General features: G+C 43.9%; 1 protein-coding gene across 6 annotated transcripts in view; it reads left to right on the top strand.

Moving 5' to 3' along the window:
• NIPAL2 (NIPA like domain containing 2) overlaps positions 1-22,604 on the top strand; it is a 187,191-nt gene that overhangs the window by 163,248 nt on the left and 1,339 nt on the right. For 5 of the 6 annotated variants that reach the window (XM_056522367.1, XM_056522369.1, XM_056522370.1 and 2 more), the window contains exon 10: positions 10,178-10,272. In XM_056522367.1, the coding sequence (XP_056378342.1) occupies positions 10,178-10,272 (95 nt within the window). Of the gene's footprint in view, positions 1-10,177; positions 10,273-17,874; positions 17,937-22,604 lie in introns of all 6 variants that reach the window. The other variant, XM_056522368.1, reaches the window with a different exon arrangement.

Genomic DNA, 22,604 nt, shown 5'->3' with positions numbered 1-22,604 from the left:
TCCCATAGACTTGCATTGAGGGGGCATGGTGTAATGTCACAATGGCGTGGCAGTAATGTCACGACCCCCGCACATCGCAGTGATCTGATTGGTTGCTATGGGCAACTGGGTAACTTTTCCTCTGGACAGGTTTTGATAAGTCTTCCCCTATATCCTTTTCAATGTGGATTGATGCTCATAGTTTTATCGCCATACTGTTAGTAGTGGTGGTGCAAGGTACTACAGCGTTGCCATGTTTACTTAAAACAGTTGATTGGCGGGGGCTCCGGGAGTCAGGTCCACACCGATCTTATATTGATGGCGATGATCAGTTATAAAAGCTTACATTAGGGACAAGATGGAGCCTGTACTACAGGGCCTTGAAGGCAATGCAGCTTTGTACTAAGAAGCTGTAGTCGAAACTGCAGAACAATCTCTGCGCACATGGCTCTGCACACATGGCTCTGCACACATGGCTCTGCGCACATGGCTCTGCGCACATGGCTCTGCACACATGGCTCTGCACACATGGCTCTGCACACATGGCTCTGCACACATGGCTCTGCACCCATGGCTCTGCACACATGGCTCTGCACCCATGGCTCTGCACACATGGCTCTGCATGTGCCCTTAGAGATAAGTGGTCATTTTTGTGTGCCGATCTTAAATGTCGTGTTTCCCATCATCTTTATATGAAGTACAGGAAGCCTCTCTTGAGCGCTATACTTGGAGGCCCTGCCTTGTTTTCATTAAGTGAGCAATAAAAACAAGTTTATGGTTCTTTACAAGTCTATCTAATTCCAGGCAATAAAAAAGCACTTTATAAATGGCACATCCATTAATTAGTCTAATGCTCGGCAGTGATGATGTCTGCCGTATTTTCGAGTCGCTTACACAGAAAACGAGGTTTCGTTTGATTCCATTTAGGCCTCTCAGAATGTGAAGAGCCTCGGCAGACAATGAATATCATAATTAACTGAGATAATTGCTGCAGAAAGCAGCCTGGTGTGCATGAGGACGAGCGCCGCGCATATTAATGACCGATATTACGGAAGACAGAGAAATAAAAGGGCTTTGTAATGAGTTAATCTGCGCTTTATGGGAAGTGGTTTGGAAATGAAATTATATTTTTCCCAGTGAATGGCGCAGTAAAGGAGTTGTTCTCTATCAGACATTAATAATTGATGTTATAATCGCTGTTTCTGTCCTAGTTACCATCTGCACGTCACTAATATCAAGTTTATAATGTGGGAAGGAAGTAATGCTTTAGAGCCTATACCACAATAAGGATATTATGAAGTCTGCTAAACATAAATAATATTATAGATTCATGTGGTGACCCACGGTGTATGGCGGGACCACGGGGTGTAGTTGTGTAGGTGGTGGGGCCAGATGGTATTGACCCCTGGGGCAAGATGTTGTTAACCCCTAGTGTTCGTGATGCCAGGATGTGGCATCCAGGATGTGGCACCGCCGACAACCAACCTAGAAACGGCATATATTAAACGAGTGTCCAAAGCAGGTTTTGATGCAACTGGAACTTTACTGAAGAAGGCAGTATAACAGTCTTTACAGATTAGTGTTGAGCGGCATAGGCCATATTCGTATTTGCGATATTTCGCGAATATATGGACAAATATTCGTCATATATTCGCTAAATTCGCATATTCGTAATATTCACGTTTTATTTTCGCATATGCGAAAATTCGCATATGAAAAATTAGCATACGTGAAAATTCGCATGTGCGCAAATTAGCATATGCGAAAATTTGCATATGCAAATTTTCACATATGCGAAAATTCGTACTCCAGTCTCACATAGTAGTATTAGATCCTTCTTTACACCACACAAACTGGAAGCAGAGAGGGATGATCACTGTGATGTGTACTGTGAAAAAAAACCAAAAAAAAAACAATATTCGTAATTCTGAATATATAGTGCTATATTCGCAAATAAAATTTGCATTGCGAATATTCGCGAGCAACACTATTACAGATAGCCAACTTCCACAGAGTTGACCGGGACACAGGGAACCTCTCAGGTTTGCTTGGACTTGTAGTGGTAATAATGATGATGCAGGCCACTGTACTACTGTTATGACTTTAGTAGCGACAGTAGAGACTTTACTTGTAGACATAGAAGAGACTTACAGATTTGATGTGGCTGTAGACTTGTAGGCTTTGGCCTAGCTGTACTGGACTGAACTTGTACAGGACTTGTGATTGCTTTAGTGTCCAGGAATACAGCAGGAAGTAAAGAGACCTAGTGTGGAGACTACAGCCCCTTATATATCAGGGGCCGGACTAAAGCCCATTGGTAACTGGTTGCCTGTGGTCACCTGTGCCTCTTGAACTTTGGGTATCAGGTGATCAGATATCACATGACCATATCACATGACCTTAGGAAGGTCCTATACAGTTTAAACATCCTAATAACCTTTACACATAGTTTACATTCACTGTACAATACTTATAATAAATGTATATGAGTAATATACAATAGAAATCATAATAATGACCTAGGGGGATCCTGCAGGAGAGCCTTGTGGACTTGAGGGACTCTACCTGAGGGGACTTTAGGACTGTACAGAACCATGTTCTGTATCGGGACACGACATTCACCTTTTGGTGACTCTGTATGCTGAATGGCCACTTATTCGAGTCACTCTCATCTACAGATATAGCAGTTAGGACCTTCTTTGGAATTCATTATGGCACAGATTCCTCTTGACGTTAATAAAAAATAAAACTGTTCAGGAATATCAGCCCATGCAGGGAGGATCACTTTTTGAAGTTGATGAAAATAAGATGGAGCTCCTGAAATGCTTAACCAGCCCATACTTACCCCGTCTTGGAGATGTTCTATAGGGCTAAGATGTGTACCTGTCGTTTGCAAAAACTTTTTATATAATGTAGATAATACCATTCTATGTATATTTGTAATATACATTAGTTAAAAAATTTGTAGATTTTTGGGTGAAAAAATGCTGTCCCTGCAACTATTGCCTGTGTGTCTCTATGAGGAGTCCAAATACAGGAAGTGAGAGCGGGACAAGCAGGGCTCTGTGCAGACTCCTGGCTTGTCAATCATCCTGATATGTGAGGCGGAAGCATGTCACAAAGGTTCAGTGCAAAGAGCCCTGCTTGTCCTCTGTGTACAGAGCCCTGATTTTCCTCAGTGTACAGAGCCCTGCTTGTCCTCAGTGTACAGAGCCCTGCTTGTCCTCAGTGTACAGAGCCCTGCTTGTCCTCAGTGTATAGAGCCCTGCTTGTCCTCAGTGTACAGAGCCCTGCTTGTCCTCAGTGTACAGAGCCCTGCTTGTCCTCAGTGCACAGAGCCCTGCTTGTCCTCAGTGCACAGAGCCCTGCTTGTCCTCAGTGTACAGAGCCCTGCTTTTCCTTAGTGTACAGAGCCCTGCTTTTCCTCAGTGTACAGAGCCCTGCTTGTCCTCAGTGTACAGAGCCCTGCTTGTCCTCAGTGTACAGAGCCCTGCTTGTCCTCAGTGTACAGAGCCCTGCTTGTCCTCAGTGTACAGAGCCCTGCTTGTCCTCAGTGTACAGAGCCCTGCTTGTCCTCAGTGTACAGAGCCCTGCTTGTCCTCAGTGCTCAGAGCCCTGCTTGTCCTCAGTGCTCAGAGCCCTGCTTGTCCTCAGTGTACAGAGCCCTGCTTGTCCTCAGTGTACAGAGCCCTGCTTGTCCTCAGTGTACAGAGCCCTGCTTGTCCTCAGTGTACAGAGCCCTGCTTGTCCCCAGTGTACAGAGCCCTGCTTGTCCCCAGTGTACAGAGCCCTGCTTGTCCTCAGTTTACAGAGCCCTGCTTGTCCTCAGTGTACAGAGCCCTGCTTGTCCTCAGTGTACAGAACCCTGCTTGTCCTCAGTGTAGAGAACCCTGCTTGTCCTCAGTGTACAGAGCTCTGCTTGTCCTCAGTGTACAGAGTCCTGCTTGTCCTCTGTGTACAGAGCCCTGCTTGTCCTCAGTGTACAGAGCCCCGCTTGTCCCACCCACACTTCCTGTATTTGTTCTCTTTACAGAGACACACAGGCAAAAATATACACGTAATTAACCAATGTATATTACAAATATACAGTTAATGTTATTATCTACAATATATAAAACGTTTCTGCTAATGAAAGGAACACGTTATGGTCATGGAAGTTTTCATCTACCATAGGATTAACTTGGTCAGCCACAGTGCTTAGACAAACCCTACTGTTAGAATGGCCATCCACAGGTAACAGATGACGCAGGGTGTCCCAAGAAAACACTCCCCACACCGTTAAACCACCTCCACCAGCCTAAACAGCTTACATCAGACAGGAAAGGTGCATTGATTGATGCTACATGCACCAATTTGGATTCTTATTACAAGACAATGTTTTTCCAATAATGCTCAGTGATCAAATTTTCCCAGTGAATTCTTGCCTCTCTGTTTCCCTTAGACAAAGATGGCACACAAACTGGTCACCAGCTATAGCTCATCCATGTTAAAGGACAATGAGTTGTGCATTTAGATATGTTAGGGTGGGTTTACACTACCATTGTACCCAACCTGTTAAAATGGGATGTGGACAGATACGCACATGGACATGCACGGGCCGCCATTGAACTCAGTGGCCTAAACTTAGTCTGCTAGTAACTACGTTTGGGTCATTTCAGGCATATATAAATGTTTTAATTCACTTAAATTCACATATATATGTTTGAAAATTGTCCAAATGTAGTTATTAGCTGTCTACATTTTGGTCACCAAAGGGACCCATGCTTGTCCGTGCATACGTACCTGGTGTGTATATGTTGGCCTCCCATTTTACTAGATGTTTTTAAACCATAATCATAATTTATAACATTAGTTTTTGGTTTTGTGAATCCTATATAGTTCAAAACTGAACATCTTGCAGCCTAAAATCCTTTGTTCTTTATAGCTTGGTCCGAAGAGTGTAAACCATAGTCAGTCAGACATTGGAGTTACAACCTGAGGCTTCTTTGCCAGATTCTCCTAAATGTATTGTGACATTTCTAAAGGAGAACAAATCTGCTTGACAACCATGTCTTCAGTAAATGACAGCGCTGGCTACGATACATCCTTTTATTTTTGTATTCACTTAAAAAGTTTTCTTTTTCTCCAATGAGCTAAAGCTGAAAGATAAAAAGGTCAAAATAAAAGAGAAGGACAGTCTAAATTAAAGGGGTTATCCAGGAAAAAACTTTTTTTAAATATCAACTGGCTCCAGAAAGTTTAACAGATTTGTAAATTACTTCTATTAAAAAAATCTTAATCCTTTCAGTACTTATGAGCTTCTGAAGTTGAGTTGTTCTTTTCTATCTAAGTGCTCTCTGATGACACGTGTCTCGGAAACCGCCCAGTTTAGAAGCGAATCCCCATAGCAAACCTCTTCTAAACTGGGCGGTTCACGAGACACGTGTCATCAGAGAATACTTAGATAGAAAAGAACAACTCAACTTCAAAAGCTCATAAGTACTGAACTTCATAAGTACTGAAAGGATTAAGATTTTTTAATAGAAGTAATTAACAAATCTGTTTAACTTTCTGGAGCCAGTTGATATATAAAAAAAAAAGTTTTTTCCTGGATAACCCCTTTAAGATACCATAATTTTATATGCATATCCAAGCCTCAGTTTGGATAGAGCATTTGTTTTCTGGATCCTATGGCAGAGCAAATCAGATAGCAACCCTACTGGTCATGGGATTACATGAACCACACATTAAAAGTAACAGTGGGGTTCAGCTCTCTCTTTGATCATCGGTGCGACAGAGTTGGGGGATTGGGGGAAGGTGAGTATGCTGTCTTTGTTGTTTCTACTTCATAGGGAGGGCATGTATGGAAAATTTTATTTTTGCCCAGAAAACCTGGTTTGCAGTTTGGGCCTTGGCCTCAGTACCATCTGTTTTTTGCCTGATGGTGGCAGTATTAACTTCACCCTTTAATGGGATAAACTGTGCTAAGTGTCAGTTTACATTACCATACTGCAAACTTTAAAGCGTTAAAGGAATACTGTAGTGGAATATAACTTATCCTTTATCCGAAGAATAGGGGATAAGTTATAGATCACAGGGGGTCCGACCACTGGGACCCCTCACGATCCCCTGTATGGGGCCGCGGCAGTCCAGAGGAAGGGGGCGTTCCGTCTTTGCATGGCATGGTGGACAACCCGTCCCCATAGAGATACATGGAGGGGGCGTGTCTGTCGTGGCTTCCTTCGGACTGCCGCGGCCCCGTACAGGAGATCGCGGGGGGTCCCAGCGGACGGATGCCACGCGATCTATAATTTATCCCCTATCCGAAGTACTTAAAGTATCAAGGCAAAATGGGCTAAATCTATACCAGTATTCTCCAATCAGTGTGCCTCCAGCTGTTGCAAAACTACAACCCCCAGCATGCCTGCACAGCCTTTACAGATTATGATACAGATTTATAGATTACGATACTGCATGATACTGATAATGCAAAGATTAAAGTGCCAAGGTAACGTTTGCTACAACTATACCAAAGTTTCCCAACCAGTGTGCCTTCAGCTGTTGCAAAACTACAACTCCCAGCATGCCCGCACAGCCTTTACAGATTATGATACAGATTTATAGATTACGATACTGCATGATACTGATACTGCAAAGATTAAAGGGTCAAGGTAACGTTTGCTACAACTATTCCAACGTTTCCCAACCAGTGTGCCTCCAGCTGTTGCAAAACTACAACTCCCAGCATGCCCGGACAGCCTTTGGCTGTCCGGGCATGCTGGGAGTTGTAGTTTTGCAACAGCTGGTGGCACGCTGGTTAGGAAACACTCATCTATACTGTGTTCAACTTTCTAGAAGTGTCCTTCAGTTGTACTACAAACAATTACTATGGAAGCAGGTAATAGAAAAAGGACACAAGTGTTTTGGCCATAACAGGATCTACTATATATCTCCAGCATGCTGTGCTGGAAAAATCTGTATTTTTATTTTATATATATATATATATATATATATATATATATATATATATATATGCCTGAATGCCTTCAGTGTCATGTCAAATTACAGCCTGAAATAGAGCGTTCCTCAGTGACGAACGTCTGAGATATTTATAACTCTGCTTATAAAACTTTTCTCGTGCATTAAACAGATTGAGGGATTAGCAAAGTAGGGAGATAATGTTCGAGTCCACAGAATAATAATGTTTGTTCTCTTCATCCATCAATCTCTGCGTTCTCATGATTTATGGAGCCATTTGCTTGGGTTGGCTTTCTACCACCTGATTAAAGGGGTACTCCGGTGGGGAACAAATGTTTACAAAGCAACCGGTGCCAGAAAGTTATACAGATTTGTAAATTACTTCTATTTAAAAAATCTTAATCCTTCCTGTACTTATCAGCTGCTCTGTTTTCCAGAAGAAGTTGTGTAGTTTTTTTTTTCCAGTATGACCACTGTGCTCTCTGCTGCCACCTCTGTCTGTGTGTCAGGAACTGTCTATTGTAGAAGCAAATCCCCATAGAAAACCTCTCTTGGGGTACGTTCAGACGTGCAGATTTTAGCAGCGTATTTCGCTGCGGATCCACCGCTGAAGGACTTCCTATATGCTGCCTTTATATGTGCCTGCAATACACCGCTACGAGCAGACACACTGTAATGTGCGAGTCACAGCGCGCATGCGTAGTATACTCGCACATCGCGGCAGCTCTCGGCCTAGCTCATTGAGCAGGGGAAGTGGCCGCGATGTGTGCAGATTCACCACGCATGCGCGGCGACTCGCACATCCCAGTGTTTCTGCTCGGAGCTTCGTATTGCTGCTCCGAACAGGCACATTTATGGGCACCATACAGAGGTCCTTCAGCGGCGGATCTGCAGCATAAAATACGCTGTAAATCCGCACGTGTGAAAGTACCCTTGCTCTAGACAGTTCCTGACATGGACCAAGGTGTCAGCAGAGAGCACTGTGGTCCGACTGGAAAGAACTACACAACCACAACTTCCTCTATAGTATACAGCAGCTGATAAGTACTGGAAGAATTAAAATTTTTATATAGAAGCAATTTACAAATCTGTTTAACTTTCTGGCACCAGTTGACCATACAATTTTTTTTCATATCAACTGGCTCCAGAAAATTAAAAAGATTTGTAAATTACTTTTATTAAAAAATATTAAAGGGGTTTTCCAGGAAAAAACTTTTTTTATATCTATCAACTGGCTCCTGAAAGTTAAAACAGATTTGTAAATTACTTCTATTAAAAAATATTAATCCTTTCAGTACTTTAGCTGCTGAAGTTGAGTTGTTCTTTTCTGTCTAAGTGCTCTCTGATGACACGTGTCTCGGGAACCGCCCAGTTTAGAAGCAAATCCCAATAGCAAACCTCTTCTACTCTGTGCAGTTCCCGAGACAAGCAGAGATGTCAGCAGAGAGCACTGTTGCCAGAAAGAAAACAACAACTCAACTTCAGCAGCTGATAATTATTGAAAGGATTAAGATTTTTTAATATAAGTCATTTACAAATCTGTTTAACTTTCTGGAGCCAGTTGATATAAAAAAAAAAAAAAGTTTTTTTTTTCCTGGAATACCCCTTTAATCCTACCAGTACTTATCAACTGTTGAAGTTGAGTTGTTATTTTCTGTCTTACAACAGTGCTCTCTGCTGACATCTCTGTCCATGTCAGGAACTGTGCAGAGCAGGAGAGGTTTGCTATGGAGATTTGCTGCTATTCTGGACAGTTCCTGAGACAGACAGAGGTGTCAGCAGAAAGCACTGTTGTCAGACAGAAATGAACAACTCCACTTCAGGAGCTGATAAGTACTGGAAGGATTAAGATTTTTTAATAGAAGTAATTTACAAATCTGCTTAACTTTCTGGAGCCAGTTGATATGAAAAAAAAATGTTTTTTCATGGAACATCCCTTTAACTCCTTAACGATGCAAGACGTATATTTACGTCCTGCGCAGTCTCCCGCGATATAACGTCTCCCGCATCATATCAGTTTGGTCCCAGCAGCCATCAACGGCCGGGACCCGCAGCTAATATCGGACATCACCGATCGTGGTGATGCCCGGTATTAACGCTTCAGAAGTAGCGATCAAAGTTGATCGCCGTGTCTGAAGTGAAAGTGAAACCTTCTCGGCAGCTTAGTCGTCCCGAACAGCTTGCAGGACGCGAGGAGGATCCCTACCTTCCTCCTCACTGTCCGATTGCCGAATGACTGCTCCATGCCTGAGATCCAGGCAAGAGCAGTCGAGCGGTGATAACACTGATCAATGCCATGCTATTGCATGGCAGTGATCAGTGTAGGAAATCAGTGTGTGCAATGTTATAGTCCACCATGGGGGCTATAACATTGCAAAAAAAAAGTTAAAGTAAAAAGTGAAAATAAAGTGTTAATAAATGTGATTTAACCCCTTCCCTAATAAAAGTCAGAATTTTCCCATAAAAAAACAACTATGTAAATAAAAATAAATATAAACATATGTGGTATCGTCGCGTGCGTAAATGTCCGAACTATAAAAATATATTGTTAATTAAACCACATGGTCAATGGTGTACATGTAAAAAAAAATCCAAAATAGTGTATTTTTGGTCACTTTTTATACCATAAACATTTTAAAGCGATCAAAAAGTCAGATCAAAACAAAAATGGTACCGCCAAAAACTTCACAGATCACGTCACAAAAAATGAGCCCTCCTATATCCCCATATGCGGAAAAATTAAAAAGTTATAGGGGTATAATTTTTGCCCATGTAGTTATAATTTTTTCCAGAAGTACGACAAAATCAAACCTGTATAGGTAGGGTATCATTTTAATTGTATGGACCTATAGACTAAAGGGAAGGTGTTTTTTTTTACCGAAAAAGGCACTGCGTAGAAACTTTTTTTTTTTTTTTTTTTCGCACAATGATTTTTTTTGGGGTTTTGCAAACAATAAGCCATTATATGAATTTTTAGATGGAAAATTGAAAGGCTTATGATTTTTAAAAGGTAAGGAGGAAAAAACTAAAATGCAAAAACTGAAAAACGCTGAGTCCTTAAGGGGTTAAGTCTCTCGTAGTCACTCTCCAATGTTCTGTGTTTTTCCAGCTACTCGGCCTATAAAATGATGCAGTGTTATAATTTATATCAGCCTTAAAAGATTTGGGATATTTATTTTATAAATGAGCCGGCAGCGTATAGCACAATCTATGTAAGTCATAACTCATTGTGTTCCTGCAGGTGCCTTTTGTCTTTCCTTGGGGTCTTTTTAATTGCTAGAAACCAAGAGAAATCTACTTTCCAAGAACCTTATATCAACTTTGGAGAAATTCCTGGTAAGTGTTATAGTTATAGATGGTATTGATGTGCATAAAGCTGTAGTTTATAAGTTCCAGTACAATGAGCTTCATTACGGCCAATATTTTATTATAGGAATTAATGACGGGGATGGGGAATTACTGTACGTCCTGGTAATGAGCCTCTCACGGTCAATAACCATCTCTGCAGATAGATAAATGACCATGAGGAGCAGAGTCATTCTGTATATGCCGTCCTAGTCCTGCTATAATATCTGCAGGGAAATTACATTGAAACTGATCTCTTGATTGTTCAGTTTGTTATAAACTAGTGAGATACTTCAGTAGGACGGAATAGTGGAGTAGGATAAATCATAATGATCATTTTTAGATTTTACTACAATTATACTATGTGGTGGCCCAGTGCAGGAGTTGTACCCCTGCACCCTTGCTGTCCTGTCTGGCGGACTCTGTTACAGTGTCCCCTGAGTCCCCCCTTAAGCTGTGTATTAAAAATGGTTAATTATACCTTGTGTTATCTATTGCATTGTCTGTATAATGTATATACCTTTAAATGTTGTTGCTAAGTCTTGTAACCAAGGAAGGTTGACTTGTGGGTGACCTATAGGACCCCTCCAAAGTCTCCCCCATATAAACCCTGGGAGGAGCTAGTTCAGTCTTCTTTGAGTTCTTTGCTGAGTGCAGTGAAGTCAAGACCTAAGAGTGTCTGGTGTCCTGAGGAGACCCAAGGCCTATCACGCAGCCACGCTTCCACTAACCAAGTGCCCCACAGGTAAACGTCAAAACCTGGTAAGCTACACAAGTGGTGAAGTCTAGTCAGTCCTAGTCAAGTCAGTCAAGATCAGTCTGTCTAAATTCAGTGTGGGTCTGCAGCAATTAAGTCCACTACAAGTCCCTGCGAGCCCACAAGTCTCTAAAGTCACTGGTCACTTCCTTGGGCCTAACTGAGCTGTAAAGACTGTCTGCCTCAGTAAAGCTGCCGTTGTTCCTTAATTTAGCGTCTGAGTCATTATTTGCCCCGTGCCTAGCCCAGGATCCAGCGGCCATACCTTCGGGTGGTGTAGAGGTAAAACCATGCCCTGGCGTCACAAACACAAGGGGTTAATGCCATCTACCCATAAGGTAATAACATCTGCTCTCCATCACACCATCACCACAATTTTTGGCGTCCTACGAACAGGATACGGGTGTGCGCCCAATGCAGAAAGTACCTCCCCAGTCTGAACTGTGTCCAATATTGCAGAGTAAAACGCACAAGCGACAAAAATTGTGCTAGAAAGTGTACAGAACTTTGTCAGTGAAATCTGTTTATTGCGATGTGCTTGTGAAATAGAGGGGGAGGTGAAAAAAAAAAGTCTGCTATCTGCCATTGTGAACAGTAAAAGAATTGTGCCTGCCATGTGTAAAATATGGGCTGAATTTATCTTGCATAACAAAGTGCTGTAAGAGTTAAAGATGTGCAGGAGAAGCGCACGAAAATGTCCCTCGCTGGTCATCGTCCCGCCCCTGGGCGTGGAAACCATGTTGCCGTCCCGAGTCCTGGGTGGAACTTGAAAGATCAGCTTCTTGCTGCTGGGGGAGCGGAAGTCAGCACTGCACCGCTGACGTACTTCCGGCTGGCGGCCATCTTCCCGAAGTCCACTATAAAAGAAACAGCGCAGCTTGACCTCTTCAGTTTGCCAGAAGTCTGCAGAGAGAGAAACATGGCAGAGGAGCAAGCAAGCACGAGGTCTGAGAGTCCTAAGATGGATCCGAGCGCTCGAAAAGTTGCAGCGGCCACGGCTCAGATGTTCCAGGAGTTGGCGGACCATCTGCAAAAGATCTCCATTGGGGTCAAAGACGCCTATCTAAAAGTCCCGCTGCCCGATGATGACGGAGAGTGGCCAGCGGGTGGAACGCCTGCATCGTCCAGAGGAGCGTCGCCGGTGAGGCTGTTCCCACATCACCGGATCTGAAGATCCTGTGCGGAGATCCACACGAAGGAGTCAGAAGTGAGTACCCCGGCTGAGGCCACTTTCTCTACCTCAACTCGAAACTCATCAAGTACATGAGAGAGTACTTTTTACCCCTGCAAGGGAAGTCCCATCCCTCAGTTCTGACAGCCCAGTCCGAGAGGGCTAAGCAAGAATCCCAGATGGCTGCATTAGTGGAGGAGATGAGGGCACAAAGAAGGAAGGAGTACAGGCGAAAATCAGTGTCATATGAAGTGTACCAAGCACAACAAGACACAAAAAACTTGAGGCCCTGTATATTAGAATGCTGGAACACCCCCGAGAGGGAGAGCCACCACTAGAGAGGCGCAGAGCCACGGTCATTAAGTTTCATAAAGTGCAGGGGTTCAGCACCCTCATGGACTGCCATCACGGGGGAACCATTCTAGTGAACCGAAGGACAGTCAGAAGAGATTATCTCCCCCAACATCTGCATTCTCTCTAGAGCAGGGAGACAGTGGAATATACTCCAGTCAACAGCGTGAGAGGAGAGGGGGCGGCAGCTGTGACCCATCCGAAGAATCCCACGCAGCTCCCTTTTGCCTACTTTTAATCGGACAACTGGGATGCGGACCCCTTTGGCTTGCTGTTTCCTAAAGCCAGAGGCATCAGTCAAGAAGAAGAAGGGTACCTGCCTGAGGCACCTATCATGGCACCGAAGTACCAATTCAAGTCATCTACAGATGTGCCCAGGCCTACTCCTGTCGCTGAGGAGGTTTGGCCTGCTCACCGGGTAGCAACTAAAGTGCCTCTACCTACTCCAGCTGAGGAGGAGATTTGGCCGGCCCAACAGGCACCAACACATTGTCCCCCAGTAGCGCAAGCTGCTAGTGTGCAAATGGTAGTCACTGTGAGTCCTACCATAACCAAGTCCACGTTGTCCCGAGTTAATTGGGACACTCATGTCAGTCCTCTGGAGGGGTCATAGTCCTGTGGTCCCCTTTATATGTCCCAGCCTAGGAAGCAGTCCGACAGGCGAGCCTGGGATGGGAAATTTCCAGGCTGACACTCATCTGTGATACTGTTGCCTTTCTCTACTGTTTAGTCGGGAGATTGATATTGCTATGTGGAAGTACCACTGTTTTTTTTTTTCCAGCTGATGCAATGTTTAAGAAAAGTGCCTGGTGGACTAACCAAGAACTCTTTTGCAACCATTTTGCGGCTTACAGACGTCATCATTTACTATAGACTCTTCTGTACCAGAACTGTGGTGCGTTACTCCAAAAACTATTTACAGAGTAATATATTGTTTATTCTTTTGCACAAGTGAATGCAATTACAATTATTGTTGTGAAACTGTATTATTTGGGTCACCTTGTAATAAAGTGTATGTCTAGAATGTTTACACAAAATGTCTATAGTCCCTAATGTTCTTTTACCTATGGCATTTGTACAGGAGGGGTCCTGACCCTGTATGCTATGTATAGAGACTATTTGCCATGTATGCTATGTATAGAGACTAAAAGTACCTATGTGAATAAAAGTTATGAGTCTCCTTCTAGAATAACTAATTTCATGTACAGATAGTAATGTACATAGTATATCTTGTGTATCAGACATAGTCAAATGTCACATGTTTAGTCAGGACTGTAGCTAACTAGTCAATGTATCCAGTCCATAATAGTCATTTCATGTCTAATGTCTGTTGTTTCCTGTCCACTGTGCACAGGGTATTCTTGTGACCAGAGAGTTCTCCTGAAAGGAGTAGCACATAAAGTGACAGGGCTATTGTGTACATATGTAATATTTTCATGTGTTGTCAGAAAAATGTATAACTGCTAGTCCAATGTTATGGGGAGAAGTAGCTAAAGCCAAAGGGCCCCATTAGCACAGGCATCAGAGTAGAGAGCCTCAGACAGCCCGAACTGTAGACCACAAAGCAGTTGCAAGACCAAATGATCTCAAACATAAGTTTGCTCCATTCATTCCAGTTTTCAAAACCCTCAAAAGAATTGAGCATGTAAGGACGTTGATTGTAATGCCACATGGACTCTTCCCCAGTTTCATCAGCCCTGTGAAGGACATTGATGCAATGCCCCAGGAACTGTTTTGTTGCTATCTCATGGCCTCAGTGGCCATTTTATATTCATCTGCCCTCCAGGACTGGGCACCAATGACGGCTGTTGTTATGAGGGGGAGTTTGTGGTGGCATGGGACAGGAATTGTACCCCTGTATTCTTGCTGTCCTGTCTGGCAGACTTTATTGCAATGTCCCCTGAGTCCCTCCTTAAGCTGTGTATTATAAATGGTTAATTATACCTTGTGTTATCTATTGCATTGTCTGTATGTTGTTGCTAAGTCTTGTAACCAGGGAAGGTGTCAGTGACCAGATGACTTGTGGGTGACCTATAAGACCTCTCCAAAGTCTCCCCCATATAAACCCTGGGAGGAGCTAGTTCAGTTTTCTTTGAGTTCTGTGCTGCGTGCAGTGAAGTCAAGACCTAAGAGTGTCCTGAGGAGACCAAAGGCCTACCACGCAGCCACGCTTCCACTAACCAAGTGCCCCACAGGTAAACGTCAAACCTGGTAAGCTACGCAAGGGGTGAAGTCTAGTCAGTCCTAGTCAAGTCAGTCAAGATCTGTCTGTCTAAATTCAGCGTGGGTCTGCAACAATTAATCAAAGTCCACTACAAGTCTCTAAAGTCGCTGGTCACTTCCTTGGGACTAACTGAGCTGTAAAGACTATTCCATCTGTCTGACTCAGTAAAGCTATTTACCCCGGGATCCAGCGGCCATACCTTCGGGTGGTGTAGAGGTAAAACCACGCCCTGGCATCAGGAACACAAGGGATTTATGCCATCTGCCCCTAGGGTAATAACATCTGCCCTTTATCACACCCTAACCACAACTACAATTTACTACAATTAGAAAAAAAAAGCACCACATTTGTCCGTAGGCTGTGTCTGGTATTCCAGTTTAGGTCCATTCAACGTACCCTTTTTTTCTTATCCAGGACAACTTCCTTTAAAGCGGTACTCTGGTGCTCTAGAGTTATGAACATTTTGTTCAGAACGCTCGGAGCTGGAGGCAGTGAACGTGATGCCACTGCCATGCCCCCTCGTGATGTCACGTCACGCCCCCTCCATTCATCTCTATGGGAGGGGGCATGTTGAACGACACGCCCCCTCCCATAGACATGGCGTGGCGTGACGTCACTAGGGGCATGACCGTGACGTCACAACCACTGCTGCAGGAACTCTGAGTTCTAAACACGGGTGCTGCGGGAGATCATGGGGGACCCCAGCAGCAGGTCCCCCACAATTAGACATATAATCCCCTAATATTTAGATAGGAGATAAGATTCTAGAAGCATAGTACCCCTTTAAGGGTATGTTCACACAATCATAATTCACTGCAAGTGACGCTACCATTTACTTCAATGGAGAAAAACAAAAAGGCAGGAGGATAGCACCTCGTGTAACTCTGTGGGTGAGGGTCAGACACTCTACCAGTATGTGGTGGACCTCACCTTGTTACCCCCTTGGGCATGTGCATATCACCCCTATGGGGTAGTGTGTGAAGCAGAGCTGCAGCCACTTCAGTACTGGAACTGGTACCCTCAGGAAGCAGTCAGCAGTAGTACAATGCAGGAAGGAAAAGTAGTGCACTGGAATGGCGCTGAATCCGCTTGAATTCCAAAGAGTATACAGGACTCCTAGGTATTAGCAAAGCATCAATCTATTTATTGACACCAAAAAACATATGCATACAGGACAATGACGCACTTTAGGGGTTCAATCCCTCTTCTTCAGATTGGCAATCTGAAGAAGAGGGATTGAGCGCTTGAAATGTGCCATTGTCCTCTATGTATACATTTTCAGTGTTAATAAATACATTGATGCTTTGCTAACACCTATGAATCCTGTATAATCTTTGGAATTTAGGCGGATTCAGCGCCATTCCAATGAACTACTTTTCCTTCCTGCATTGATTTACTTCAATGGGCTGCCAAATCTGCCACTACTGCCAACTTTTGGCAGACCTATAAAAGAGAATGATAGCATAACTTGCACAGTATTTTCGGCAATAGGTAACCCACTGCAAGTTACAGTTTCCATATGGACATTAAGATCTATAGGATAAACCATGAGTCTATTTTCACCCGGTGGAATATTTGCGGAATGTCAGCCCAGAAAACATTGGCAAACATTCTGCAAATAGCGCGCGCCGGCAGAACATGTGCTAGGACTGCTTGGAGATGCATTTGAATTTCTGCCATGGAAATTCTGATGTGTGCGCTATTGCAGAATCCCATTGAAATCAATGGGACTCTGCTGCAACCGAATTTCCGAACTGAATTTTTCCTCCAGATTCTGTTTGGAAATTCTGTCTTGTTAACATGGCCTAAAGGTCCTACCGTTGGCCCCCTCTGACCGGCTAAAGTCCTAAAGCTCACCCATCGTGTGATTTATTCTGAACTCTGGGATATATAGGTTTGTATGAGAGATACCGTGTTTCTCCGAAAATAAGACCGGGTCTTCTATTAATTTTAGTCACCAAAAACACACTAGGGCTTATTTTCAGGGTAGGGCATATTTTTTTACGGCCGGCTCCTTACATGACAATGCGCTCAGCCTATCATCGGCAGAGGCGGGACATCGCTGCGGCCGGTGATAGGCTGAAGGCTCTGAGACGTCACAACATCAGGAAGCAGCAAGAGCATCGGAGAACAGTGAGGCCGGTTCCTTAGCAACGGGGGAACGGAGGACGAAGGTAAGTTAAAGTTTGTTTTTTAATATTTGCAGCCTTGCCTAGGTCAGTGTTCTTCAACCTGCGGACCTCCAGCTGTTGCAAAACTACAACTCCCAGCATGCCCGGACAGCCATTGGCTGTCCGGGCATGCTGGGAGTTGTAGTTTTGCAACAGCTGGAGGTCCGCAGGTTGAAGAACACTGACCTAGGTCTTATTTTCGGGGTAGGGCTTATATTGCAGCCCACCCTGATAATACAGCTAGGGCTTATTTTCGGGGTAGGGTGTATTTTTGGGGAAACAGGGTAGTAGAGCAGCATTTCTGAGTAAAAGTTGATCCTGACAGGACTCCTAGAATAGACAGTGAGAGTCCTGCTTACCCCGCCCACAGACAGTGATTGACAGCTATCCCTCTTCCCTGTATTGAACATATACAATCAATACCGGGTGTGAGCGGGGTACGGAGGGTATGAGACAGCAGAATAGCACTACTCTCTCTTCTAAAGAACGTATATTTTGCAATGTATTATCTTGGGTTCAAATTGAATATCTATTCTCTAGTCACTCTTTATGCCACAGTAGATGGTTGAAAGTATAGCAAAAAATACAAAGACCGCGGAATAAGCAATTCCTCTTTGTATGGTCCATATCATTATGGAATTTAAGCTCCATTCTCATATGGAATATTTATTACTTAGTACAGTGTTCCTTATCCTGTGGTTTTCCAGCTACAATAGCCATCGTGCCCAGTCAAGGAATAATGGGATATGTAGACTTGCGACAGCTGGAGAGCCACAGGTTGTGTAATATAATATATAGTATGTAAGTATCAACAACCACCATAAAAAGCATTTATTAACTTGGCAACATGGTCCATGTGATACATATATATATATACATCCCTGCTAAATCTGTTTTCCCCTACTTCTCATTTGCTTAGCCTGTCATTGCCAATAGGGGATGTGCTGCCTGCACAAGGGAGTGAATTCTCGATGAAGAAAGGTAAAATAAAAACCTCAGAAGCCTTAGGCTGAAATCACACATGCAGTCTGGGGTGCAGTTTTGTGTCATTGTATAGAGCCGAAGCCGGTAGTAGAGTCAAAAGCAGTGAGAAATGTAAAATAAGGACTAATTCTTCTCCTTCCTGCTGGATTCACCTCTTGCTTCGGCCCAAAAAACTGCATTAATGGGGTACTCCACCCCTAGACATCTTATATCCTATCCAAAGGAACTTTGCTCCGTGCCAGATGGAGGCTCGAAACGTCGCAGTCACACCCCGCTCGTGACATCACGGCCACGCCCCCTTGATGCAATTCTATGGGAGGTAGCGCCACGCCCCCTCCCATAGACTTGAATTGAGGGGGCGTGGCCGTGATGTCACGAGCGGGTGTGACCGTGACATCACGAGCCTCCGGAGCTGCAAACAAACGCCGGGTGCAGCAGGGAGATCCCTGCAATCAGACATCTTATCCTCCATCCTTTGTATAGGGGATAAGATATCTAGGGGTGTAGTACCACTTTAAAAAGTGCATGTGTGTTTTCAGTCACTGACTAATTTGACATAAAATGATTAAAAACAGCTGACTGTCCTTTATAGAGTAAAACTTCCACTAACTTTACCTAATAGGTCAGCGGGGAAACTACATCTTCCATGACTAACAAGTGTTTTCCCAACACGTTTTGGCTGTACCGGCCATTGCCTAGCTTTCCTAAACTGAAGAAAACATTCTGTACCAATTCTAGATGTTGTTGTTCTGCTAAATAATTTACTACTAATATGACTTCTTACTACTTTTACATTAAATGTTTTATTCTAGTCATTTTATGCCATTAAAATAATGGAAACCCCAGAGAGAGACATTTATATGAGAAGCCCCCCAAGGTACATTTAGGCTGTCATATAAGAGTTTCTTGTTGAACATAGGAGAGCATTTATCCAAGCAGGCACAGATGGAACGGGGTGTGACTTTTAGAGTTAAAAGGCCCATACACCTTACACTATAGACAGACAAACCCACTGCATTCAGTAGGTTGGGCCAGCTGTCTAAGGTGTATGCGGCCTCCCAAAGCTTCACCAACAGATGACGTTGGTGAAGAGAATGGTCGGGCGTGTTGGATTTTTAACACCTAGTGCTCTGGGAGAGGTAAGCTGCCACCAGAGGAGTCTAGCTGCAGCTTACCCCTCACCTCCCCTTAGGAACTGGAGAGAGAGGATTGTCAGCAGAATGAGCGTTTGATCTTCAGTTATTGAAAATGTATGCCTACCTTAAGGCTGTGTTCACACCACCATCTCAGGCTGTTTGGTGCATTTGTTGATAGTCCCTTCAGAACATTTTCCCATCAAAACAAGGGACACCATGATGGAACCTGACATACCCAATAATAAGTCACTGGGGTGAGTCAGGTGCCTTTTTGTCTGTCATTTGATGGGTCTGACAATGCCATCGTTGTTTCTGATATAATGGAAACCATTACACTAGTGTGAACTGAGCCTAACAGGCACAAGACTAACAGACAAGAAAAGAAGAAAACAAACTAAAGGAATGCCTGTATGTACAGGTACCCAACATTTTTTGCAACAAAGTCAGATATCTGTCTATGGCTATAGCTTTTTGTCCCATTAGGAACACCAGCTCTGGAGCATAAACTGCTGCTTAAAGGGATACTCCGCCCCTAGACATCTTATCACCTATCCAATGAATATCGGATAAGATGTCTGATCGTCGGGATCCTGATGCTGGGGACCCCCCCCGCAATCTCGGCTGCGGCACCTCAGACATCCTCTGCAGCACCCTAGACCTCCGGTGCACGAAGCGAACTTAGCTCCGTTCCGGATGACTGGCGATGCGGGTTGGAGGCTCGTGATGTCACAGCCATTACCCCTGAATGCAAGTCTATGGCGTGATCATAGACTTGCATTGAGGGGGCGTGGCCGTAATGTCACAAACCTCCGGTGCTGCACCTTTGGATAGGGGATAAGATGTCTAGGGTGGAGTACCCCTTTAAGCAAGTGAAATACTCTGCAAGATAAAAGAAAAGGTACATTGATGAGACCCTGTTTTTTGGTCAGAAATCCATTCCCTGTTGACCTTATTCTACCAGTTTGGGTACAGATAGTAGTTTTTTTTCTCCGATAATGTGTACAGACATTAGTCCATAGCATCCGATAAGCATGTTTTGAATATTTCCATGTCGACAAATGTTTGTTCTTCCCAAATGAAGACTCTCCATACCCTCATGTTTTCCACAATTCAAGATTTCCACGGGCAGGGAATTGGGAGCGTTCATTTTGATTCAGAATTCTATAAGAATCCCAACTAGGCCGGAGCCAGAAGCGGTCCCATAGGTAGAATTATGTCATTCAGTCTTGTGAGCAACAGTGAATCACATTAGCTGCAAGATGAGAGGAACATGAGCTGCACCGGCCTGACACGTTCATCGAATAAATATTCTCAGACACATAAATATGGATGTAGGGGGAATAACTGCTTTATGTTGGTAAAAGAGAGACTAAAAAAAGGTTTTTAACGGGGTTCCCTTCTTAGGACAATTACGACATGTTAGAATAGTTCTTTGTCGTTAAGCTCATCACAGAGTGTTCATATGCTGGGTCCCCCAGTGATTATCTGTAATCTAGCCGTAAGTGTTCAATGTCCCTGCAGCGCCACCAGAGGGGAAAATAAGCATTACACAGTGCCTACTCAAATCAATAGATCTGTGTAATGCAGGACAGGACAGGTCCTCCTAAGGCAAAGATGTTCTTTGTAGGTGTTTTTCACTCTGGCAAAGAGATGAGGATCCTGAACTTAGGACACTCATAGGACAATGCCTTCATAACATGGAGTCTGTTGAGACATGGCACAATGTACTTTCTGTTGAGTTCATATGAAGTCTGATGGAAATAGACACTGCATGCCTCAATGTGAAATTGCAGGTATATGAAGAATAGAGAATAGAGAATCATATGCTTCTATAGGTTGAACGGAAACACTATATACCCAATGCCTGATGCCTTTAAATGGGCACTGTCATATATAAAAACTTTTGATATGTTGTACATCTTAGCAAAACAATAGTTTTTCTAATGTACTTCTTTAAAGAAAATTCACATTTTATTAAAGAAAACTGCCTTTGAAAATCCCACCACTAGGGGTCCCCATACTTCCTGGAACACTGATGAGTCCCACAGTAGCCTTAGTGTGTCCAAGAGTCATGGAGAGTTGGCTGAATGGAAAGGCTGCTGGAGGAACACAGCCTGCAGCAACACTGCTGTAACACAGAGTTTTACCAAACATGTGCCTACCGGTGTGGCAAAACTACAACTCCAAGCATGCCTGGACAGTCAAAGGATGTCTGGGCCTACTGGGAATTGTAGTTTTGCAAAAGTTGTAGGCAGAGCGAAGGAGGAGTCATCACAGTGCAGGCAAGAGATGGACACACCCCCTCCCTTTGACAAGATGGAAAAGACATTGAGCAGCTGTAATATGCTATTTTTGTGAAATATGGGTGATAGAGACATAAATTACATGTACAGGATCAGGATGAGACACTGAGTAACATATTACAGTTTTTTTTTTTTTTTGTGGTATCTAATAGGTACACTTTAAGAAGTTTCCTAGATCCAAAGTTATCTTCTATCTTCAGCATAGCAGATAACTAGCTAATCGGTAGGTGTTTGACTACTGGGACCCTCACCAATCCCAGGAACTGAGGTACATTGTCCCCCAGATGTGTCAAGCGCTTCATTTTCTCTAGGGCTTTTGAACACTGCTAATCACTGGATAGTGATTGACCTTTCTAAGACCCCCATGCACATTCGAAAACAAATGCATCCTAACCTACCAATTTTGGCAGGACCGGATAACTGTCTAATACATGGAGGGGCTTTCTGACTGTCCTCCAACTGATGATGTTGAGGGACAGAAGGGTTGGAGAACAAAAGTTTACAAAACCTTTTGATATAATTTTGATAATACCATTATATGTATATTTGTAATATACATTGATTAAAAAATGTGTATATTTTTGGGTGAAAAAATGCTGTCCCTGCAGCTATTGCCTGTGTGTGTCTGTGAGGAGTCCAAATACAGGAAGTGAGGGCGGGACAAGGAGGGCTCTGCGTGACATAAAGCCTCAGTGTGTAGAGACCTGTTTGTCCTCCGTGTACAGAGCCCTGCTTGTCCTCCGTGTACAGAGCCCTGCTTGTCCTCAGTGTACATAACCCTGCTTGTCCCCAGTGTACAGAGCCCTGCTTGTCCTCACTGCACAGAGCCCTGCTTGTCCTCAATGTACAGAGCCCTGCTTGTCCTCAATGTATAGAGCCCTGCTTGTCCTCAGTGCACATATCTCTGCTTGTCCTCGGTGTACAGAGCCCTGCTTGTCCTCAGTGTACAGAGCCCTGCTTGTCCTCAGTGTACAGAGCCCTGCTTGTCCTCGGTGTACAGAGCCCTGCTTGTCCTCGGTGTACAGAGCCCTGCTTGTCCTAAGTGTACAGAGCCCTGCTTGTCCTCGGTGTACAGAGCCCTGCTTGTCCTCAGTGTACAGAGCCCTGCTTGTCCTCAGTGTACAGAGCCCTGCTTGTCCTCAGTGTATAGAGCCCTGCTTGTCCTAAGTGCACAGAGCCCTGCTTGTCCTCAGTGTACAGAACTTTGCTTGTCCCCAGTGTACAGA

This window comes from Hyla sarda, chromosome 5, assembly GCF_029499605.1.
Source record: "Hyla sarda isolate aHylSar1 chromosome 5, aHylSar1.hap1, whole genome shotgun sequence".
Classification (NCBI taxonomy): Eukaryota; Metazoa; Chordata; class Amphibia; order Anura; family Hylidae; genus Hyla; species Hyla sarda.
The sequence above is the reverse complement of the archived record's forward strand: the minus strand, read 5'-3'. Positions and strand labels throughout refer to the sequence as shown.